The sequence below is a fragment of the Panthera uncia genome, unplaced genomic scaffold, assembly GCF_023721935.1.
Source record: "Panthera uncia isolate 11264 unplaced genomic scaffold, Puncia_PCG_1.0 HiC_scaffold_1462, whole genome shotgun sequence".
NCBI lineage: Eukaryota > Metazoa > Chordata > Mammalia > Carnivora > Felidae > Panthera > Panthera uncia.
Genome location: NW_026058099.1, coordinates 1 through 24,719, shown reverse-complemented (window position 1 = coordinate 24,719; position 24,719 = coordinate 1). Strand labels below are relative to the sequence as shown.

The following is a 24,719-nucleotide window of genomic DNA, read 5'->3' as shown; positions in this document are numbered from 1 at the left end:
TGACAGGATCAAGCAGGCTCTCCTTACTGAAGAGCAGAAAATCTGAAGGTGTTGAAGGTCCAAGCACAGAGTCAGAAAGCTAAATTTAAAAAAAAAGGAAGCTTTTCTGGGTGATAAAAGAAATCAAAAGGCAAAAAAGAATTTCATCTCATCTGAATTCCACTAGGATTTTTGGGGGGAGGGAGAGAAAGACAAGTTTGCCGGCTGATAGTGTGGAAACCGCACTGAACCCCACATCTTATCTCCTGCACCTGCCAGTCCTAAGACACCCACAGAGCATGATGCGATCGTGAATATGTCATAGGTCCTGTGTGTGTGGTGGGAACAATGCCGAGGCCCGCCTGGTAGAACCCTGTTAACTTCGGGTTTCTTGTTTTTCTCGAGGCATTGAGATGAAATTTAAGAATAAGCTGTTTCCTAAGATGGTCTGCCCAGCCTGGATCCCTGAGCTGAATTCAGTGGAGCATGGACCTGAGGGTAAGGAGGGGTTTGCCCTGAGCCCACGGAAGGCTGTGATGCTGCGGATGGGTCCCTTGGGAGGGGTGGCCGGTGCCAGGAGAGCCTCTCCTTTGGCTCCGCGGCCACCTGCTTCTCCTGGAGCTGCCTTGCGTGGGGAGCAGGGACCCCCTTCATTGTCTTCCTCCACTGAGCATCTGTGGCTCAAGGGGGGCCAGTGGGCAAGGGGGGCTGTGAGATTCTCCACAGTCATTCTCAATCCTGGCTCCACATTAGAATCGCTCACAGGGGGAGGGGGTCAGTGCTGGGAGATCTTGGGCACTTTCAAAAAAAAACAGGACTTCTCCCTCAGAGATCTGATTTTATTGAGATGAGAACCACTGGTTTAGAGAAGAGAGCATTCTGGTTGTAGGATCAAGAGGGCTGTGGTTCAGTCCTGGCTGGTGTATTAGCTGGGTGGCATGGGGCAAGTCACTTCACCTCTCTGGGCGTTAATTCCTCATCCTTATAAGGATGTGAGAGCTGGTTCATCGTCACTCAGGTACCAGTAAAGCATCGTAGGGGCTGTGTGTCCAAATGTTTTCTGAACTGTGAAGGGAATCGCTGTTTTTCTGCGCACGTGTTCCCAGGTATCTCCTTCGGAGCCTCGTGTCCCTTGAGCTTTGTGGAAAAGACGCTGCTCGATGCAGTCGCCAACCTTCCTGCCCACCAAACAGAGGTGTTCAAAGGTGTTTTGGAGCAGCTGCGCTGGTTTGCTGGGAAGCAGGTCAAGTCTGTGGCGGTGAGTCCCTGTTCAGGAGCCCTCAAGGCTGAGGTCATGGGGCCTTTTGTCACAAGGCAGATGCGCTAGTCTGTCCTCTGCTGAAGATCTGGTGCGCCCCAAACTCTAGTGCTTAGAACTTGTGGGGTGTTTGTTAAAAATGCAGTTTCCTGGGCACTGCTCTCAGAGATTCCGACTCAGTAGGGCTGGGATGGAGCCCCAAAGGTGCTTCTGGGGAAGGGGGCCTGCGGGTCACTCTTGGAAACACATGCTGTGTGCCTCAGTCTTTACCCCTGAGGTTGGCAAGATGGAGCCTCCTGCCCACCTTGTTCCTGAACTTGGCCGAAGCTATCAGCAAGTGGTTGAGAGATTGAGCCAAATGTAGTCTTGGACTACCTTTCATCGTTGGGGGGAGAGCCAGAGGTAGACACCCCCAGAGAGGAGGGAGGGGTCCAGCTGTTGACTGTTCACAACTAAACTCCAGACTAGCCCCCAGGTTCCCCATTTGCTAGCGGCATTCACACACCCAGGACCATTGGCGGCTCACAACAGCTGACGGGGTGGGGGGGGGGGGGGGGGGGGGGGGAAGGAAAGCCACCCCGTCCATTCTATTTAGTTGTTTTCAATTAGAACAAAACCCAAAGGAAACAGCCCCCACCCCGTTCCCTCACCCTACCCCAAGCACCTGACACCTCTGATTGTGGCTGAGTAGACAGAAGCTCAGAAAGCTCCACTAAATTCTCCAGCTGGGTGGGGATCTACTTCCAGGAAGTATTTGCTTGCATCATGTGATAAACCACCTCAACCCTTTCAGAAAAAGTTTGGATGAAATTGAGCAGATTTCAAGGAGCTGACCCACATTAGCGACGAGTAAATTTTAGAGCTGAGATCCAATCCCAAGTGTTCAGATCTCAGGTTTTGCACGTGGATCTGGATGCTTGAGTTCCGCCGGTCTTGTGCCTTCAGTGAGCAGGTGTCCCCCACCTGCCCTGTGTTCTGCAGCCTGCTGTGAGAGCAAGGTTTTCCTGGGTGGGCTGGGCTCTCACGCACACTCTCTGCTTGTTCTAGTCCATCGGAGGGAACATCATCACCGCCAGCCCCATCTCTGACCTCAACCCTGTGTTCATGGCCAGTGGGGCCAAGCTGACCATCGTGTCCACAGGTGAGAGCTACGTCATGCAGAAGTCAGGAAAGAGGGCCCCACGGGGGAGAAGGCTCACAAGATAGGTGACTTTTTGGAGAGACAGGGCCCACAATTCAATGACCCAGCCGTCCTAAGGTTTGGATCCCTGGGAACTGCAAGGGAGATATACCCAGATTGGGGGCCAGGAGAGCCAGACCATTTCCTTATTAAGAATTCCCAACAGGATCTGTCACCTAGAAGCCTTACCTAGTAGTGTGCTAGAGCCAGAATGCACTGGCTCACCACAGCTCACAGCTGGATTTTCAGGGAGTCTGTGAGTGTTTGATAGACATGGCCATTATTAAAAATTGAATTGTAGAAACTTACAATAAAATAAATTACATTAAAAATAAAGGTAATAAGTGCTCAAAATTCATCACGTCCTAATATTTGAGTTTATTTTACTATTGCCCATGCCCTTAGAGTTATTCCCATCTGTTATATCTGTAGAGTGGAAATGCTAAGTAATGATATGCTGCTATGCACCGTCCTTGTTGGAGGGTCCTCGAGACCATCCCAGTTTTGATGACTCCTAGGAAGTCAGGGAGGACTCCCAGGACTCAGCCTATCGTCATACTCATGGCTATGACTTATTAAGTGGGAGGACACAAAGTAAACTTGGCAAAGTGAAGAGGGACCTGGGGCACAGTCTGGAGGAATCCAGGCACAAGCTTCCAGAGACTTCTCCCGGTGGCGTCACACAGGACACACATCATTCCCTCAGTCACAAGCTACATTGTGATAACACACGTGAAGTGGTGTCTGCCGGGGAAGCTCGTCAGAGACTGAACAGCTAGGGCTTTTTGGGGGGTTGTTTGCGTAGCCCTTCTTGGCAGGTACCAAAAGCCCAGGCACCCAGACAGAAAGCAGATGTTCAGCATAAACCACGCTGTTTGTATGAACAGTTTAGACACAGTCAGTCATCTTATCGGGGAATCTGCTGAAATGCAAGTTCCCAGAAGACAGCCATGGCCAACCATTGTAGGCAGTCCTTTCAGAGGACAGCAGGCGTGTCATGTCAACTCTTTGCCACCCTCTTTCCAACTTCATGTTCACTGATGTCACTCCGGGAGCCTGAAATTGGCTATGGTGGGAGTATTGACCGTAGAAATTAGCAAGTACTGCAAATCTGGACTCCCTCCGCCCACACATAGTCCATTGTTAAACATTCACCAGCACATCCCTGCGTAAGGATTTTAGATGGAGGACCTTGGCCCTAATTGTGCCAGCACTGCCCTCTGACTGTGGGTACCAGAGACCAGGATGGGGAATTTACCGGTGCCTCGTTCTCTGCTTTCTCACACTGGCCGCTCTGCATCCGGCCTGTGTACAGGCACCAGGAGGGCGGTTCGGATGGATCACACCTTCTTCCCCGCGTACAGAAAGACCCTGCTAGCTCCGGAGGAGATACTGCTTTCCATCGAGATCCCCTACAGCAGGGAGGTGAGCTGCTCAGGAGCGTCCCATGTCACTCTTACCGCAGCGAGGCTCCAGACAAGAGACCAGAGTCTGCCTCGGGGACCAAGCTCAGCATCTCTCAACTTTAACAAAGTCTCTGAACACTGCCTTTCACCAGCCATAGTGTTCTCTGGGCAATGAAGAGCTTCAGGGCAGGGAAGAGGGCATTCCATGGACTCATGGCACGTGATCATGGGCAAATCATTTCAGATTTCTGAGCCTCAGCTTCCTCGTCTGTAAAACGGACACAGTGTTACCTACCCGGGAGGTTATCGTGTGGATTGAAATCAGGAATGCCTAAGTTTCCAGGCCGATGTCCAGAAACCAGTGGGGATCTCCATCTGGTAGCTAGCAACATGATTTCAAGAGCACATCCAGCCACTGAGCACTTCTGCCCCAGGTCAGAGGAGACTGGGGCTTGCACGCTGAGTGGAGGGGCTGCCCGTGGGTCAGGCCCACACATGTTGATGAGGTGTTTATTTGCTGACCTTGCTCTGAGTTGGCGTGGTTGCATTTCTGCTCATGGGAGGTTTTTCTGTCCTGTTGAGGCAAGTCTGGGCACTTCTGGCTGCCTCGCTGTTGTTCCTGGGGGCTCGTGGTGGCGTCACCAGGTGCCTTTCTCTCCTCCGTCACCAGCTACACATTCCATAATGGGCCGTGTAGAAAAGTGATCTGTGTGAGGCTGGGAAAGCAGCTGTGATGGAGAGTATTAGGAGTTTTACCCAGGTAGCGCTTGAGTGCGCGTTACGAGGCATGTTCGCCCATGCTAATTTTGGCCCCCTTAATGAGAATGCTAAATAAATTAGAGCCATGATGTCCCTGAGGTGGTTTCTTACTGATTTTCTAGCTTGTCCTTATAGACCATTTTGAGCAGTGATTCCCAGACTTTTTGTATTTCACAGATCAGTAAATTTTCCTCTTTTTAATTATGAGTTGGAGAAGGGAGGAGGGAACAGGCATACAAGAGTCCAGTTTTTATTTTGCCAGATAGGGACATTAGCCAAAAACATTTCATAGGGGCGCCTGGGTGGCTCAGTCAGCTAAGCTTCTGACTTCAGCTCAGGTCACGATCTCACGGTTCGTGAGTGCAAGCCCCACATTGGGCTCTCTGCTGTCAGCACAGAGCCCGCCTCAGATATTCTGTCCCTCTCTCTCTGTCTCTGTGCCTCCTCTGCTCATTCTGTCTCTCTCTCAAAAATAAATAAATACACTGAAGAAAATCTTTAAAAACAAAAACCATGTCATGACAGAAAGGAGATTTTAATACCCAGAAGTAGGGAGGATTTCTCAAGAAAGGACAGCTGCCAATCTGACACTGACATGGCGTGGCACCCCAGTGGACACGTCACCGTGGACTGGCACAGTCCTGTTCCAGAACCAAGCGCAGAGTCCAGGCTCACGGTCCCGGGGCCATGCTTGACATCGGGAATCCGGACTAGCGTCATGGTCAGGAGGAAGCCCGATGACTTCTTTGAACAGAAGCTTGTGGCCAGTGTGGGCGTCCACAGTGAGCCTTGTTGGGCTTTCTCAACAACGCTTCCCTTAAGCCTCTGCCTTTGACGTTAATCAGAATTTGCGGTGCCAGGTGGGTTCAGACCTCAAGGAGAACCTGGCCAGAAAGGGCTTGATATGAGATCGTTCTTACCTGGAAAGCGACTCACGCGGCCCTCCTATCCTGACAGACAGGGCCTGCCTGGAGCCCAGTGGGAAATGTGTGGTCAAAGCACAAAGGGACCTAGTGTTTCATAGTGTGGTTCATTCTTTCAGGAAGCAAGGTTTCTAACCGTGAACGATAGACCAGTGGGAGAGACAAGCTAGAGAGAGCACGTGCACAGGCGTGGGTGAGGGTGCGTTTCACACGCCCGGTGGCATCTCGTTGTATCTGCTCGAGAGGCAGTTAAGCCAACAGAGGTTTGGGCACAGCCAAGAGGCTGGGTGGGCTCTGAAGCTGGGCGCCAGGATGGGAGGACTGGGGGCTGCGGGACCCTGAGCAGCCTTTGTGAACATGTCTTTCCTCTTCCCAACCCTGCATTCCTTTTCCTTGACTTTGGGTGTTCCTGACCGACAGGGGAAATCTCTCCCCTTTCCTGGTTTCTGGGAGTGTTGTCCGGGCCTCGTGCTGAGCACGGGACAGTCGGCGCCGCCCACATCTTTGAGTCCCACTGGCAGCCCCTTGCGGGGTTGCCATGGCCCTGTCCCTTCACCTGCCCTTTCACCCCCGTGCTTCAGCCTCACCATCTGCAGTTGTAGCAAATGCAGGGGAGAAGCAGGAACCTTTCTCTTGTTTTGCAGGGTGAGTATTTCTCAGCCTTTAAGCAGGCCTCTCGGAGAGAAGATGACATCGCCAAGGTGACCAGCGGCATGAGGGTCCTGTTCAACCCGGGAACCGCGCAGGTGAAGGAGCTGGCCCTTTGCTACGGCGGAATGCACGACAGAACCGTCTCGGCCCTCAAGACCACGCGGAAGCAGATAGCAAAGTGAGAGCTGCCGGCAGAGTGAAACGGCTAGTGCCGCTCCGACTCCCGCAGTGCTGCTAGCTGCCGGGACTGCAGGCGGCGTTACTCTTGCTGCCGCTACAGCCATGACTTCCGCCCTTACCGGGGTTACCGCTGCTGCCACCCTGACTGCCGCTACCCGTAGCTCGATTCCTGGTAGCATGGCTGTTGCTGCGCTGGTTCCACCCTGCCTGCTATGGCTCCGCTGCTCTTGGTACCGCTGGGCCCGCCGTTGCTGCGGCCACGAGCGGCCACCGTTGCCACTGCTCTCACGGCTGGGCCTCTACTGCAATTACCGCGGCTGGCACTACTCACACTGGTACTGCTGCTTCTGTTGCTACTCTTCCCGCTGCTGTCACTGCTGCTGTTTCTGCCACCGTCACTCCTCGGACTAGTGTTGCCGCTGTGGCTTCCACTGCTGTTCCCAGCGATGCCACCACTGCAGTCTCTCTACCGCTGATGCTCGTATTGCGGCTCTACTCTTCCTGCGGCTCCTCCCGAGAGTACTGCCGACAGCGTTCCTGCTGCCACTGTGTGAATGCTGTTGCTGCCACCGTTGTGTGTGTCCCCACCGTGTCTCTCGCCACGACTCACGGTTGTGCCTCTGCTGTTCCTCCCACTACTAGTCACCAGCGCTGCTGCTACTGCTCTCACCACTGTTCCTCTTTCCACGACTTCTACGCCTTCTGCTTTTGCTTCTACCACGGCTGTTACTTCTGCTGCTCCTGTTCCGGCCACTGCTAGTATCCCTCCTGCGGTATTGCTGCTGCCCCTCCCGCTGCACTCTGACTGGGGCTACTCCTACTACTATGGCTAGTGTGTGGCAGCAGTTATCCCGAGCCCTTCCCCAGCGCTGGCCTCTGTAACGCTGCCAATAACCAGATGGATAAATAAGGCTTACGTTTGGCATTTGGCGTTTGGCTCTTTGGTTCCGATGCCTGGCTCCAACACTTTCCAGACGGCTCAGAGAAGTCAAGTTACCGAATCTTCCCGTGCCTCAGTTTCCTCATCGGTAAAGGAGTATACAGATTTTCCATGCTACATTTTTACATGGAAATGAAAAGTGATCTTTCGTAAAAAGCACGGAGGACATTGCTTAGGGCGTTATAAGGACTGAATAGATTTAGTTAGTATAATTTTGTGGTCGTTTTAACATTGTGTCTATTTTTATTTGTATTATTTCTGTATGTATGTATTTATTTATATTTATTTTTATATTTTAGCGAGAGACAGAGAGAGAGAGAGAGAGAGGGAGAGAGAGAGAGAGAGAGAGAGAGAATCTTAAGAAGTGGGGCTGACCTGAGCGGAAATGAAGAGTTGGGTGCTCAACCGACTGAGCCATCAAGGCACCCAAATTGTGTCTAGTTTTAAATTTTAGGAAACTGAGGGGTGCCCGGGTGCCTCACTCGGTTAAGTGTCTGACTTTGGCTTGATCTCAGGGTCATGATCTCAGGGCTCATGAGTTTGAGCTCGCATCGGGCTCTGTGCCGACAGTGCTGAGCCTAGAGCCTGCTTCAGATTCCTAGTGTCCCTCCCTATCTGCCCCTCCCATGCTTGACTTGCATCTCTCTCTCTCAAAAACAGAGAAACATTGAAAAAAGTGTTTTAAAAAACATGAGGAAACTAAGGCTCAAGCAAGTAACTTACCTAAAGTTACACAAGTATAAGTATCCAAGCCAAATTTTGAACCAAGTTTCATATGACTACGGCCCTGTGCCTACCACCCCACACAAGTGATTCTGATGGCTGAGTAGGAGCGCTCTCCCACCTTCTGCTCTCTGGCAGTTTCTGGAACGAGGAGCTGCTGCAGAACGTGTGTGCGGACCTGGCGGAGGAGTTGTCCCTGGCCCCCGACGCCCCTGGCGGCATGGTGGAGTTTCGGCGTACCCTCACCCTCAGCTTCTTCTTCAAGTTCTACCTGACAGTGCTTCAGAAACTGGGCATACAGAACTCGAAAGATGTGAGTGTGGGGTGTGGGCAAGATACAGACTCTCTGCAGGACTTTTGTTTGGGAATTTAGGAAGCCAGTCTGAGGGAGGGGTACGGTGGACCAGGTGGTAAATTGGCTTCTCCCTTCTGACATCTAAGGACAGAGGAGCCTTTGCTCCAAGGACACACGGCCCAGGGAGCCACATGGAGATGGGAACCAACGGGATGGTCGAGAGGCAGAACACTGAACTGGGCGTCAACGACTAGGGTTCTGGTCCCGACTGAATCGTTACCTCCCTTGAAACTTGAATAGGTCACAACTCTCTTTAAGTCTCAGTTGGGAAATCTGCTGATCTGGGTGGTAGACCAGATGATCCTTTTGACAGGCTAGCTGTTTCAACTGTGGTTTTGTAGTTAGAATGGAACGTGGAGTGAGATGAGAAGGTAGAGGGTGGAATGAGAATGTAACGGGTGCTGCTGCAGTCAGGAGACAGTGGTCATGGAGAGGGTGTGCATTCTGGAAAGGGTGTGGCTGAGCGGAAGCCCAGCTCCCCATATTGGTTCAGTAAGCATTTACTTTGCACCGTCTATGCATAACATTGCACTTGGCCCCGGGGGCAGCCTCGTGTGGGAGAGAACGTGATCACTAAAGGCCAGCCTAGAGTGACAACTGAGCAGATGGCGTGGGGAGTGCAAAGGAGAGAAGCTTCCACAGATGTGGGGACCGCAGACAGAAATCCCTCTTTAAAAAGCATCCCTAATAGCTTTCTTCTTTTTCTTTTTAAAAAGCATTTGTTTATTTATTTTGAGAGATAGAGAGAGAGAGTCCATGCATGCACGTGAGCGGGCAGGGGCAGAGAGAGAATCCCAAGTAGGCTCTGCACTGACAGCACAGAACCCAACGTGGGGCTCGACCTCAGAACTGTGAGATCATGACCTGAGCTGAAAGCAAGGGTCAGATGCTTAATTGACTGAGCCACCCAGGCACCTTGAGTTTTTTCTGATTATAAGAGTAATACATTTCCTGTGGCAAACTTAAAAACACAGAAATATATTAAAAATTAAAATAGAAAATAAAAAACATTTCAACTTTTTAAATAAAAAATTAAATACTTTTTTTATTACTTTTCTTTTTAATTAAATAGCTTTTCTCTCAGATTCTAGAGGAAACCACTGCTACTAGTCTTGCTTTTTCCTCTGATCTTTTTCCTACATTCATTTGTCAATCTTCTGTCATTCTCTCTTTTCTCTTTCTTTCTATCTCTCCTTCCATCCCTCTCTCTACATACCTGTCGTCTTCCTATCTTTTGATCTGGACACATCATTTTCTAAACAGATTTAGGGTCATGCTGCATATAGAGTTTTCCATTTCCCCTGATTCTGTTGAGATTATATTGTGCGCATTTTCCATATCATTAAATATTTCCCATAGAAATGAGGAAGAAGGTTTCCAGCAAGGCAAGGAGAGAGAGAGAGCAGCGTGAATAAATGCAAGAGGGAGGGAAACCATTTGGTGTGTTGGAGGAAGCACAAACATTCACCATGCAGGCTGTAGGGGTGGGAAGGGGCCCGAGGCTGTTATAAAATGCTGGGCTCTCAGAGTCCACGTTCTGATGTTGAGATAGATCCAGCCGGCACGAGGAGTGTACGATGAGGAGGTGAGGGGAACAGTTGTTACTGTTGCCACTTGGGGACAACCAAGGGTGGGATCAATGATAGAACTAGTCATGATCACTACTGTTAACTTACCTCCACAGAAGTGCGGCAAGCTGGACCCCACCCATGCCAGTGCCACCTTACTCTTTCAGAAAGACCCTCCAGCCAACGTCCAGCTCTTCCAAGTGAGTATACCTGATGTATGGCTGATATCACAGGCCCTTGCAGGGCACATCAGATGATGCTGACCTTTGGTGAATGACTGACTTGAGTCGTATGTAGGTGCTTAAAGCTCCTACTGCTTTGCATAAATATCCGGTGAAGAAAATGGGAATCGTATTAATGTCAATGAAGCTCTTTTCCTCCTTCCGTACCTAAATTTTGTCTCTCTTGAGATTACTCTCATCTTCACCTGCTCCTTAAAGAATAAAAAAAAACCTGTTGTCCCGATTTTGTCTTTTCTGGTGCCTCTGTGGGGCTGATGTGCAAAGCCAGGAGTTCTCCTGGCCATAACAACAAAACAACAACTTTCTGTCAATGGCAAGTTTTTGAGAAGCACTAGGTAAAGGGTCAACTTTCTCTGTAGACACTTTGGGTTTTGTGGGCCCTATAGTTTCAGTTGATGCTCCTCAACTTTGTCATTATAGCATAAGAGCAAACAGAGGTAATACATAAATGAATGTGTGTGGTATGTACCAATAAAACTTTATTTATAGAAGCAGGCAGTGGGCCAGATTTGGCCCACAGGCCACAACTTGTGGAACCATGCAGTAGAGGCTAGTGGTCCAGAGTGTGAACTCTGGGCTCCACTGCCAGGACTTGAATTCAAACTCTGCCAGTTTGTAACTGTGTAACCTTCGACAAGTCACTTCCTCTCTGTGGCTTTTGGGCAAGTTAATTATGCCTACCTGCAAGTGTCCCTATGATGGCACCTGTTTCCTAGGATGGTTCTGAGGATTAAATGTGTTAGTAAACGTAAATAGCTTAGATTAGCTCCTGGGATATATTAAATACTCAGTGACATGTTAGCCATTATTATTATGTCTTTGAAAAACCACATACAACAGAATTTTGTTACAAATCCATTTTGGAACACTTTGGCAAGTACAGAAAGATATAAAGAAGAAACGAAAATGACCCCAAGATCCCACCTCCAAGAGAAAATCATGATATTTTTGTTGACTTCTTTCCTTTTTTTCCTTTGCATATATGGACATTGACATGCTATGTTTATAACATACATATTTTTCCTACAAAATTCAAATCATCATACGCACACACAATGTTTTATGTCCTGTGTTTACATGTAATGTGAACATTCTTGCCTTCTAATTTAAAGTCTTCAAAAGTATGTCTTAATAGTTGCATACTGTTTGATTGGATGCACGTAGCACCAGCTTTTTACTCCACCCCCCACGAGTGCACATTGAGGTTCTTCTTTAGTTATTTATTTTTCCCCCCGTATGGGGACACTGTGACCACCTCTGCTCTGCTGGTCTGTTCCTTTGCCCTGTGTCCCTCCTGCCTCCTCCGTCTTCACTCAGGTTTGCTTTGGCCTGAAGCTCCCTGCAGTTTCCCCAGGCCTGTAGGGAAACAGTGTCTTATGCAGCTCAGCTTGACTGATGACCATGTTGTTCCAGGAGGTGCCCAAGGGTCAGTGCGAGGAGGACATGGTGGGTCGGCCCCTGCCCCACCTGGCCGCGGCCATGCAAGCGTCTGGGGAGGCCGTGTACTGTGACGACATCCCTCGCTACGAGAATGAGCTGTCCCTCCGGTTGGTCACCAGCACCCGGGCCCACGCCAAGATCAAGTGAGTGGAGTAAATATCCTGAGGGAGGAGGGTGCTGGGAAGCTCCTCCAGGGCCTTCCAGTCTAGAGAGGGACTGGGAACTCACCTGAAAACCAGCCTGGAGAGGAGCGGGAGAGGTTAGGGACTCAGTGGTGCCTGGCAGGGTGAGGGGATGCTGTTGGAGGCATAGGCAGGGGCCAGAACAGGAGAGCCTCGGAATGCTGAACCGGGACATTGCATTTGAGCCAAAAAGCAGTGAGGAGCTTTTAACAGGAGCAGGTCAGCTCTGCACTTTGATATTGGGCTAAACTTCAATGCAGTTTTTCAGGAGAACTTGAGTCAGCACTAAGGGGAAGAGCGTGGCCCTAGAGTCAGACCGACCTGGGATCGAGTCTCTGTTCCAGTGTTTACCAGCTGTGACCTTGGCCTGGGATGCCTAAGCTCACAGTTTCTCTATTCATAGCCGGGTGTTTTCATGATGATCAGTGACAGAGTCTGCAAAGGACCTAGCAGAGAAGAGCCACCTGTGCCCGTCTGTTGAATTTGGAGAGCCCAAATGACAAGCATCGCCACCTCTATAATAATAGCAATACCCAACACTCGTGTGGCACTTAATATTTGCTGCGGCCTTTAAAGCATTTTCCATACATTGGCAGCTTTACTCCTCACAACAACCCTACAGGCAGGTCCTGTTATGATCCCCATGTTCCAGATGAGGAAGCTGAGGCACAAGGGCGGTAAGTTACGTGCCCGAGGTCACAGAGTTGGTAAGCAGCCAAGCGGGAGTTTGAAGCCAGGCAGCATTAGCAGCCGAGCTATGCTGCCTCTTGATGTTCAGGCCAGAGACTGCATTGATCTCCTGGTGGGCATCAGACACGTATCCTGTTGAACAGAGCAGCTAGGAGAAACCCTCCCTTGGGCGCTGCCACTGCTTGGATTAGGGATCCCGTCTCCCCATCATTGGTTTTTCCCTCTGCCGCTCCTAGCTGCCTGGAGACAGGCTGCAGGAATGGTAACCTGGACACCGAGAAAACTTAACAGGTAAGTAAAGTCTTCCAGCTCTCTGAAAAAACTGTTTCAGACGATGTGGTTGCCATCTCTGGGGTAAATTCATTTGCTTTATCCTTGTCTTGAGCCCACACTGACCACACTGGCCACGATCCACATTGTCTACGTTCTTTGCTCCATCTGAGCGATGTGTGAATGGATGGAGGAGGGTGGGGGGCTCTGTAGTAACGGCAGTGACCTGGACTTTCCCGGCTGCGTGCACTTGGAAAGAAGCGAGGACCTGGCTTTGGCTCTTCATAACCTAACCTCAGTCCTAATCCCACCTACGTTGCTCTCTGGCTGGGTGACTTTGGAAAAGCTGCTCAATTTTCCTGAGCTTGAGTTGCCCCAAATGTAGAAGGAGGATAATGATGATGACGTTCTGGGCTCTGGTGAGGTTTGCCTGTTGGAAGTTGCTCGGCCCTTCAGAGTGGTTTCCATACCTTTCTGTGAGGTGCCTCTGCTCTATCTCCCCTTGGGGGCCCGGGCCAGAGTGAGCAGAACATAGTAGAGACTGTTATTAGTGAAACAGTCTCCAGGTGTTCTCCCTCTCGGGCCTGATGATGGCCGGGCTGCCCTGCTCTTCTGGGATAGCTTCATGAAGGTGGGGAGACAAATTTGGCTGTGTGACGATGTTCAGGGACATTCGATCAGTGGTGCAGCAAGGGCCCAAAAGTGATGATTCTGTGTGGGTATTAGCTGTGATGTGGGTGTGAGCTGGAGCTCTCAAGAGTAAATGCTACTCACTGTGATGTGGTTCCATAGTAGAAGGTCCATGGGGGTGGGCCTGTCCTGTTCATATTCTGTTCTCCACAGCACTCAGCATGGTGGCCTTTACAGGGTACGTATTTCATGAGCATTTGCAGAATAGGATAGGGTAGGATAGCCTATGGAATGTAGGCTAGGATAGAATATAGAATCTGGAAAGGATAGCATAGACTAGAGGATGGAGAAGGAAGGAATTTGAGTGGAGGAAAAATCAACATGAGGACAGTGGTATCCAGTTGGTGGTGGGTCTTCTGCTTCAGTTTCCCACCTGGGCCCCTCACTGTGCTCACTTGCAGGTCCATAGATACTTCAGAAGCTCAGAAGGTGCCAGGGTTTGTCTGCTTTATCTCTGCTGATGATGTTCCCGGGAGTAATATAACTGGAATTGGTAATGATGAAATGGTGTTTGCAAAGGATAAGGTATGTGTTGGATTTTGTTTTTAGATATGAAGTTAGTGGAATGGGCACTTGAGTTTTAGTTTGCGCTCATTCCTCCAAATCCTTAATCTTAAAAAGATTACACATTGGTACATACTGTGGCCTTCATCGTGCAGGGCGATCAGCATAGGGATGGAATCGGTCTGGTGGCACTTTTAACTTTCACTTATGTTTACTTGTTTATTTCATTGTTGGCGGCTTGTTGCACATGTTAGGATGACTCCAGGCCAAACTGGTATTAAAACAAGACTGGTGATTATTTTTTAAACTGCCAGTTAGGTTCTTCAGGGGATAAATAGCTCCTTTGTGAAAAGAAAATAAAAATATGGTAAACAAACTACCAGAATAAAAATCACAATACTGTCACTATGTGTATTGAAAATTCACTTATACGAAAATTCATCTATTGCTGTCAAGCATATATGGAGTTTTGACACACACACACACGCACATAGACACGTTTTGAAACTTTCAGGGTGGAAGTCACTTGACAATTTTAATACAGTTCAAATGCAAATTGGAGATGAGTTGGCGTTGCCTAAGGGCATATTCGCTTTATTATTAATGTACAAGAGAAAGAGAGAATAAAAAACTACAACTATGAGACACAAGGACTCCATTTAACAAGAGAACAAATTGCTTTTGTAAATTTCGAGAATCTCTAAGACTACTGCTAACGTGAAGGTTAGTGAGAATTAGCTGGGATAAACCACCACAGCCCAATCAATTAAGTTAACAACTCAACTGGGTCCTCAAGAGACAACTATCAGAGACAGTATGGCTTTCTACTGTCAGAAACTCATATTGCAAAGTGATGAGTTGGACAATTTTTTTTTTTGGTTCATGTTTGGGGATTTTTGGAAGAAAAATGCCTCTGAAGGAATGGAATCATTAAGTGGTGAGAAAATGACAATCATTGTTCTGAAAATCTAACAAAAACTGGTTTATTTATCAAGTCTGAGAACCAGAATTTGGGAACTCCTGCTTCTGGGCATTTGGATGAAGTGTAAGACATGATTGCTGCCTTTGAGAAACTTTTGGTGTAAATCTGGAAACAGAAATTCAAAGGGAGAGGGGTGCTAGAAAGAAAATGGAACTGGAAGCCAGGGCCTGAGATTTAGTCATGGTCTATTAATGAGCCAAGGCAAGACCATGATCTTGCCTTCTGGGTCTGCGTCTCTTCAGCTGAAGAACAGGGGTGTTGGAGTGCATCTGAGTCAACAAATAGACTTCATGCTTCCATACCGTCCATTCTGCTCACGGCGACATGACTAATCAATCACCACTTTCCATCCTGGGCAACTTCTCAACAAGCTGCCAGCGGTAAATCATGAAATTGGTCCCTGAGATAAAGCGAGTTTGCCATCTTGATACTCGTGATCTCCAAGTCCTAGTCCAGTTCCACTACTTCTAAATCCTCAATGAAGAAGCACATAATCCCAAACAGTAGGACAAAGACATGCCAAGATCCCAGAGGCATTCCTGGATGTCCCTTAAGGAAACTGTGGGGGCAAGGACTTCCTTCGCCTTTTGGGCAATCCAAAATCATTTGCTTCATGAGGAGTGCATTATATGCTTTAACAGTTTGGCTCGGTTCCCAGGTGACTTGCATTGGGCACATCATTGGTGCTGTGGTCACCGACACCCGAGAACATGCCCAGAGAGCCGCTCAAGCGGTGAGAATCACCTATGAAGATCTTCCAGCCATTATCACAATAGAGGTAACTGAGAAAGGACTGCATGGGGAGGGGTGGGCCCCCTGTCCCTGGAGGCACCTTTACTGGGATACTTTAGAGGGGGCTGCAGCAGCATGTGGGATTCGATTAGACAGGAAGAGGTAAACCCTTCAGCCCCAGGATTGTGTGTTCTTTGGAAAACTTCCCCATCATGATCCCAGACTCAGTCTGCCAGAGGCCAGACTAGGTCCCTCCTTCCAATGCCAGCTCCCGTTGGTTCCTTGAGGGACTCTACTTTTCCTCAAGATCCAAGCGTGTCCAACTATCTCTGAGGAAATGGAGGCACATGGCCCCAGGCTACATGCAAGCTTACGTGAAGTCTGTGTAGGACCCTTGTACAGATGCCTGTGTGAGAAGAGGGAGGGTGGTTGCAACAACCTCTCTTCCCTCTGGTGGGAATGACCTTCCTTCTCCTGAAAGTCTGGTCACTGAATCGTCTTTGTGGTCCTCAGGATGCTATAGCAAAAGACTCCTTTTATGAGCCTGAGCTGAAGATAGAGAAAGGAAACCTCACGAAGGGGTTTTCGGAAGCAGACAACATTGTTTCAGGTACGGCCGTGCCATATAGTCCTGGGGTATGGGCTGGCCCTGGTTTATGAATTAAATTCAAGAGCTGGACCTTGAGTCCTGGAGCAGGGGAGTGAATTTTTAACAGAAGAGTCCTCCTGATGTTTGTAGCAAAATAGTGGACGGTTGGCAGGGAAATACCCTCTCTCATTTTTTAAATTTTAAAATGTTTATTTATTTTTGAGAGAGAGAGAGAGAGAGAGAGAGAGAGAGCATAGGCTGGGGAGGGGTAGAGAGAGAGGGAGACACAGATTTGGAAGCAGGCTCCAGGCTCTGAGCTGTCTGCACAGAGCCCTACGAAGGGCTCAAACTCACCAACCAGGATCATGACCTGAGCCGAAGTCGAACGCTTCATTGACTGAGCTACCCAGGTGCCCCTAGACCCTCTGCCATCTTAATGTCCACCTCCTGTCTCCAGGTTACACATGTGTATGTGGTTCTGGGTAGCTGGGAAGGCTGTCTGGGGAATTAGTGGCTACAGGTCCTGGCCCTCCCTGTGGGCCTGCGGGGCACCCGTCTGCTGGTGACATCCCTTTGGGTATTGTTTCCTACATTGTCCATAGTGTATTCCTAAGCCACTGGTGAGTCATCTCTCCAACTGGCCTGATAGCTTCCGTTCCAGAAGGTGCTCTCATTTTTAGCTTTTCAGTCACATCTGTTAATTCCTTCTTTACCATTCTCCAAATTTTACCAAAGAGTTTGAAGGTCTGCAGTGAAAGAAAGCTTCATGCCTGATGCATTTTTGTATCATTCTGGTTTCTTTGTTGGGGTGGGGGATTTGGCTCCCCCAGGTGGCTAAGGCTTTGAGACCCTTTTCACCCCTGCTGGGAACTAGAGGTACCTGTGTGTGAGCAGCTGGTTGCTGCCCAGAGCCCTGGGGAAGTGCACTCTCCTTCAGCAAACTCTGGATCACCATGGGGGTCACATTGCCTCCCCAGGCGAGTTGTACATTGGTGGCCAAGAGCACTTCTACCTGGAGACTCACTGCACCATCGCTGTCCCCAAAGGCGAGGCAGGGGAGATGGAGCTCTTTGTGTCTACACAGAACACCACGAAGACCCAGGTACCGTCCTGTGGGTCAGCTCCAGGGCCTGGGCACGGCACTGGGGAGCATCAGGCCGACTAGGAGCTGGCGATGTAGGACATGGGAAAAGGGAGATCTGGGCTGGTCCAGAAGGGTATCTGAGGGTAGTGGTCCTGGAGCCAGACCCTATCAACCAACAAGCTGGTGTCACTGAGTTGTGACATAACCTTTCTTGGTTTCCTCTTCCATACAATGGGCCTGGTAGGGTGTTGTAATGACTAGTTGTTTACTACTAGGATGGCATCTAATAAGAGTTGGCTTTCATTTTTCCAGTGAGATATGGCCTTGGTCAAATCATATCCGATCTCAGGCTCCTCATCTGTAAAACGTGGGTGATGGGTTTAGTGATAGCCACAGAGACCACTAAATTATCTGTGGCAGCTCAAATATGGCGGCTCCCCATTTCTCTATTGCTGGTAAGGCGACAGTACTGGCCAGCATTGTGGGCAGCTGGTCCTACCCCCGCAACTCACCAGTTCTTGGCTGGATGAAATGAACTTTGGCTCTGAAAGTCTGCTGTGGCCACCCGCTGACCCCCCTTGCTAGAAACAAGTGTCTGAATTCAGTCTGCACTGACTAATGAGTGTTAGACTTCAGCACCTCGAGATCAAGGGCTGCCTGGGGAGGTGAGGGGGATTCCGGAATCAAGGAATTTCAGAATTGACGGCACTAAGTAGGCTTGCGGATGGCGGGCGGCTCTAGGTCAGGGTGAGGTAAGTCCAGATGATGTGTTCAGTGCAAGTAATTTTTCTTTTGTCCACAGAGCTTTGTTGCAAACATGTTGGGGGTTCCGGCAAACCGGATTTTGGTCCGGGTGAAGAGAATGGGAGGAGGCTTTGGAGGGAAAGACACCCGGAGCAGTCTGGTGTCTACAGCTGTGGCCCTGGCTGCATACAAGTGAGTCCCCCTAGCTGGCTCAGAGGAGGAGAATAAGGCTGCCTCTGCCAAGAAGGCTTTCTGGATTTCTCCCATTTAGAAGTAGATTTCTCTTGCTTTGAATTGTCACAGCCTTCTGCTTTTAAAACTCTTAGGCATTGGGGTGAGGGTAACACCACGTGTTTCTTTGTGTTCGATGCATGGATCCATGTTTAGCCTCCCCTGCCTGGCTGTGAGGGCCCTCAAGGCAAGGGCACACATCATATCCTTACATTCCCCATGTGTCCAGCAGCTTTATTTCTAGACAGTGAAGCAACCCAGCTCCAGTCTGCTTGTGCGCCAGGTGGAAAAAGAAGTCTCCCTTGCTTCCTCCCTGAGACCCAAGGACTGGGCTGTTGCAGAACCTCCCAGGGTGCTAACCCTCTGATGCCTCCCTTAGGACGGGCCGCCCCGTGCGCTGCATGCTGGATCGTGACGAGGACATGCTGATAACTGGTGGCAGACATCCCTTCTTGGCCAGATACAAGGTTCTAGTTGTTGGGAGCTATGTCGGGGCGGAAGGGGAATGCCATCTCACTGGGAAACCTGGAGATGAAGATCCAGGGATCTTGGGATGTTCTCTTATGTTTTTCACGAATACTTGTAGAAGTTGAAAGAAGAAATAGCAATGGGAAAAATTTAAATCTGCCAACAGCAACATAGAAAGGTGAGGCTGGCCAGCCACCTCCCTAGTGAGGTCACAGCGTGGTGTTTACACCTTTTGTGAATTTTCTCTGGCCCGTACCTAGTCTTTCTCCTCTCGGGCTCAGAAGCATGAGTTTTCAGTAGCCCTGGGGTAAATCCCTCCTGCAGAATGACCTAATGTGTTCATAGCCAGATGCAAAGATCAGAATGACTACTTTATAATTTACAGTGAGAAATAAAGCTTCCAGGTTGTTAGGGTGGGCACCTGCTCCACCAGACCAGGGGTGGCGGTCCCTTTGCTGAGTCTCTGTGGATGACCAGCATCCTGTCCCTCTAAACACTAGTACAACCTGACAGATCCCAGTCTGGGAGCCCTTTCTCTCCATTAGGTGGCTTTGAACATTCCCCCTGTGACCTCTTCTCGTTTTGTTTCCTGATTGAACTCCCCTGAAGGGATTATATTTCCCTTCTTCCCAAATTCTTGCAGACCTGAAGAAAGTCCCAGGTCCTTACTTATGAAACGGCCTATAAAATTTGTTCTGATGGCTACCTAAGGTCAGGGATGTGAAAGCACATTCCTGCTTGTTGTGCACATTCCTGGTTGCTGTGGCTTGCTGGCCAAAATGTGTGAGGCATATCTCCAGTATCTCTCTGTTTCTCTTCCTGGCTCTCCCCTTTCTGCTTCCTCACTCCCTCTCGTAGAACCAGAGCCAGTGGTACTAGGTTCTAGGTAGAAGGAAGGGGGAGCATGGGGAGAGGGTGTGTCCAGGGTTGAGGACCCATGGAGCGTCACTGGAGAGATGTCAGTTCCTCTCTGCTTCACCTGTTAGCTCCAGTGACTTTGTTTTCATGGTATGATGTCTTGTTCTTTCTGCTTCCTCCAGGTAGCATAAGTGGGAGAGGATGACTCGGGTTAGGTGGAGGAAGGGGCTATCGAGAACTCACTCTCGTTTTCATCAGGTTGGCTTCATGAAGACTGGGAGGGTTGTGGCTCTGAAGGTGGAACACTACAGCAATGCGGGGAACACCCTGGATCTCTCCCAGTATGTAAGTAGGGTGCGCACCTGCGTGAGGGGAGTGACTGGGAGGTCATGGGCAGGCCCCACAGCCCCATAGGTACAGGCCTCCTCACTTCCTGCCTGGGACTATTGCAGTAGCCTCCCCATTGGTCTCCACCTTCAGGCTTTCTACCCCTGGTTAAATTCTAAAGCACAGAGATAATCCTATTACTTTTCTCATTGCAAGTTCTTCTTTTGGGGTGTTGGGTGGCACAGTCAGTTAAGCATCATCGGATTTCACTTCAGGTCATGATCTCACGGTCTGAGATCGAGTCTTGCATCAAAAAAAAAAAATCCTAGTAATAATAAAAAGAAAATGAAATCCTTCCTTATTTTTCAGATATTTTGCCAAGCAAGCCAAATGACTTACAAAACTTTATGCAGATTATGGTGACATTGTGTATATGTGTCTGTAAAATGAAAATATACCTCTGTTTTACATATATATACACATATATATGTATATATATATATATATATGTATTATATATATAATGATGTGCATGGAAAATTCCAAAAGAACATACACTAAACAGTGATTAGATGGGATGAAGGTGAGGGGATCACTCACTATCATTTTCTGTGTAACACATTTTTCGTGGTGTTTGAATTTTAAGTAATGAATTTCTTTCTTCTTTTTTTTGGGAACAGTTTCACTGAAATATACAATTTAAGGGTTTTTAGTAAATATTAAGAATTATGTAACCATTATCATACTGTAATTTTCGAACACTTCCATTACCTGAACGTCATCTCTTTCCATCACTCCCGTTCTCACCCGCTACCCAGCCCAGACATCCACCAATCTACTTTCTGTCTCTTATAGATTGTCCTCTTGTAGTCCATTCATATAAATAGACTCATACACTGTGTAATCTTTTGTGTTTGACTTTTTTTCTCAGGTTCAATTATTTATTTATAGTTTTATTTATTTAAGTGATCTCTACATCCAGTGTGGGGCTCAAACTCACAACCCCGAGATCAAGAGTCGCACGTTCCTCTGACTGAGCCAGCCAGGCGCCCCTCAGGATAATATTTTAAGATTCCTTAGTCCTTCATTCTTTTCTCTTGATGATATTTCATTATATGGATAGGCCATTTTTTGTTTTCTACTCACCACTGAAGAGACTTTTGAGTTGTTCCTAGTTTTCAGCTTTTATGGATAAGGCTACATTGAACATTCTCATACTAGTCTTGTATAGACATGAAATTTTGTTAATTTGTGTTAACTTTGTGTTAATTTTGTTGATTTTGAAATTAGCAGTTACCTTTGTGGTATTACTTTTTATAATTTTTTTAAATCAGAATTTTATAACCATACTAGGTACAAACGTGTAGACTTTTCTTATAAAAGTCAGTCAGACATTTCATGGCAAACAGAAGTTCCTGTTAGCCCCACTCCCCATGCCACTCCTCCTTGCTAGGGGCTAACTGGTTCCACTATAAAACTTCACACTTCAGATGCAGTGTAAAAACTGCTCAAAATAAGCAACACATTTAGTCTTCTCACCATTTGCAACCTGGGCCTCTTGGTGTTTTGGAAAAATCAGGTTGAAAAAGATACAGTGCTTGTCCCCAAAGATCTTAGAAGCTTTTAAATCCAATCCAGCGAACATTTATTGAGCGCCTAGGGTGGCAACATAAAGAAGAATAGATGGCATTGTTTCTGCCCCGGGAGGTTCATGGTACGGTGGGGGAGACAGATAATAAAAGACAAAATGAAACAGAAGTACAAGTTAGAGTGCTAAGGGAAAGCAAAAACGAAATTAATTGAGACATACTCAAAACATCTAGGATGACTAAGACTAAAATAATCAAGGGCACAAAAAACAGCCTGTGGGAGAGAGAATATACATGGGGAAGTAAACCAAACCCAAAATGAAACGAACAAATAAAAGCTGCCATTGATCTCATCAGGAAGATGAGTTATTACACCTTCAAGAAAGAATAGGAGGCCATAAACATGAAGCATTTGGAGAATAAAAACTAACTCTGGTGAGATAAAACTCTGAAAGCAAAAGGGTTGAAAGACACTTCAGCAAATCTCTCCAAACAAAAGAAAAAAAAATACAGAAAAATTGGAAAGAAAATACAATGAAATTCGAGGACTAGTCCAGGAGACCCAAACAATAGAAGTTTCAGAGAGAAAGAATGGAAACAAGAGAGAGGAGGCAACTATCAAGAAGTAACTCAAGAAATCTCCCCAAACTATGGAACTGGAGAGTGTTATGCTAAGTGAAATGAGCCAGGCAGAGAAAGACGGATACCATATGGTTTCACTCTTATGTGGATCCTGAGAAACTTAACAGAAACCCATGGGGGAGGGGAAGGAAAAAAAAAAAAAGAGGTTAGAGTGGAAGAGAGCCAAAGCATAAGAGACTCTTAAAAACTGAGAACAAACTGAGGGTTGATGGAGGGTGGGAGGGAGGGGAGGGTGGGTGATGGGTATTGAGGAGGGCACCTTTTGGGATGAGCACTGGGTGTTGTATGGAAACCAATTTGACAATAAACTTCATATATTGAAAAAAAAAAAAGAAATCTCCTCAAACTAATGGGCATACACTTTAAGGTTAAAAGAGCCGATCCAGTAACAAGCACAATGAAGGAAAATAGAACTATGCTAAGTTATATCACTGTGAACTTGGAGAAACCTGGAGATAAACATTTTACAACTTGCAGGGAGGAGAAAAACATAACTATTTCCAAGAACTGGAAAGACATCGATTGGATTTGTCAATACTGGAGAGCTCGAATGCACTACCAAAATGCCTTCAGAATGTTGAGGGAAACTGGAAAACCTAATTCCAACCAAGAATCCTATATATATCCAAATCATTAGTTAAGGGTAAGAGTAGAAGAAAGACATTTCAGACATGCAAGTTTCAAAAATGTACTTCACGAAGTATTAGACTCTTTAAACTACTTGCCATACAACTTCAATGGGAAAAGAAACTGCTTTAAAAAGAATTCAAGGGTGCCTGGGTGGCTCAGTCGGTTCAGCGTCCGACTTTGGCTCAGGACATGATCTCGTGGTCCGTGAGTTTGAGCCCTGCATCAGGCTCTGTGCTGACAGCTCTGAGCCTGGAGCCTGCTTCAGATTCTGTCTCCCTCTCTCTTCCCCTCCCCCACTTGTGCTCTGTCTCTCTATCACTCAAGAAAATAAACATTAAAAAATTAAAAATAATTCGTAAAATCACCTCTTTTTTAATTTCTTTTTTAAGAGAGGCAACTGACCAGTCCTAACTGGGGAGTCTGGGAAGGGCTTCCCCAGGGAGGAACTGAATGAGGATGTTAGTAGATGGGAAACGTGCAGGGGAGGGCGGGCATGTCAGGTGATAGTAACATATAGTCAGAAGAGAGGAAAAAATATATTGGGGAAAAGTCATAAAGAGTCTTGAGTTCCATGCTGAAAGATGTATGAACTTTACTCCGAAAAGATTAAGTGCCATTTTTAAGCAAGAGGTTGACACAAAATGACCTTATGTTGTAGTTTGAGGCAGAGATTAGAGGAGGGAGAGACACAGAGGCCAGGAGCCCAGTAAGGAGTCTGTGGCCGTATCAGAGAAGAAATAATTTGGGCCTGAGGAGGAGCAGTGACCAGTGGGGCTGGAAAGGCAAGGATGGGTGCAGCCCTCAACATCCCTTTCTTGAGGAGCCAATGAAATCGGTGCACTGCTCTCTCCCATTTTGGTTTCCTCTGCTGCAGATAATGGAACGAGCTCTATTCCACATGGACAACAGTTATAACGTCCCCAACATCCGGGGCACTGGGCGGATATGCAAGACCAATCTGCCCTCCAACACAGCATTCAGGGGCTTTGGGGGGCCCCAGGCAATGCTCATTGCCGAGTATTGGATGAGTGAAGTCGCAGTGACCTGTGGGCTGCCGGCAGAGGAAGTAAGCTGGGAATTTGGTGGCACAGGTTAACCTACTTTGAGGGGACAGTGATTTGTGTCTTGGGCATCTCCCATGGAGGCAGAGGAGAGGGGTTGGAACCTTAACTTTAGGTTGTATCTGTTCATCTCTTGCCACCAACAAGGCCTCAGTGTCTCTCTCCTTGCAAAGGTGCGAAGGAAAAACATGTATAAGGAAGGGGACCTGACCCACTTCAACCAGAAGCTTGAGGGGTTCAACTTGTTCAGGTGCTGGGATGAATGCCTAGCAAGCTCTCAGTATCATGCCCGGAAGAGGGAGGTTGACAAGTTCAATGAGTAAGCACCGGGAGGGGAGGAGTCTGATATTCTGACATTCTTTCGGGTTTCATATTCCACAGCCCATTTGCCATACTCAGAATACCAAGCTAGTAAGGTGCTTGAGGGTGCTGAGTTTGCTGACCACTCCCTTCTCTTTAAGGTAAAGAGAAAGCCTTCTCTTTAAGATACTCAAATGATTTGTTCAGCCTAGGGGCAGATGGGCATATACAGCCTGCACTCAGTATAGCCCATCAATATGGTTCACTTTTACACTCATCTGCTGTTGGGGCACACCATCAAGGACTAAGAATACCACAGTTTTACAGTGGCCTCTAACATGAATCTATCACTGTGACCTTACAGTTACTCCATCTCCTTGAGCCCCAGTTTCAGCATCTGCAAAGTGGGGGTAATTACACCGGCCCTGATTCCTCACTGAGGTGCCCAGAAAACCAAACAGAAAGCACAGAGAAGGTGTTACCACTATCATCAGTGAGTGTCATAAGTGACTGTCTTCCCTGGTACAATCACAGTCCAAGGT

At 48.0% G+C, this 24,719-nt stretch overlaps 1 protein-coding gene across 2 annotated transcripts in view; it reads left to right on the top strand.

The window, feature by feature from the left end:
• LOC125917080 (xanthine dehydrogenase/oxidase) overlaps positions 1-24,304 on the top strand; it is a 45,851-nt gene extending 21,547 nt beyond the window's left edge. For both annotated transcript variants that reach the window (XM_049623335.1, XM_049623336.1), the window contains exons 10-26: positions 385-477; positions 1,086-1,237; positions 2,285-2,378; positions 3,733-3,842; positions 6,150-6,334; positions 8,138-8,312; positions 10,039-10,122; positions 11,578-11,747; positions 13,838-13,961; positions 15,581-15,700; positions 16,168-16,264; positions 17,221-17,345; positions 18,130-18,263; positions 18,682-18,769; positions 19,887-19,973; positions 23,691-23,882; positions 24,051-24,304. In XM_049623335.1, the coding sequence (XP_049479292.1) occupies positions 385-477; positions 1,086-1,237; positions 2,285-2,378; positions 3,733-3,842; positions 6,150-6,334; positions 8,138-8,312; positions 10,039-10,122; positions 11,578-11,747; positions 13,838-13,961; positions 15,581-15,700; positions 16,168-16,264; positions 17,221-17,345; positions 18,130-18,263; positions 18,682-18,769; positions 19,887-19,973; positions 23,691-23,882; positions 24,051-24,200 (2,180 nt within the window). In that variant the 3' untranslated portion in view covers positions 24,201-24,304. The remainder of the gene's footprint in view (positions 1-384; positions 478-1,085; positions 1,238-2,284; positions 2,379-3,732; positions 3,843-6,149; positions 6,335-8,137; positions 8,313-10,038; positions 10,123-11,577; positions 11,748-13,837; positions 13,962-15,580; positions 15,701-16,167; positions 16,265-17,220; positions 17,346-18,129; positions 18,264-18,681; positions 18,770-19,886; positions 19,974-23,690; positions 23,883-24,050) is intronic.
• Positions 24,305-24,719: the final 415 nt, after the last annotated feature.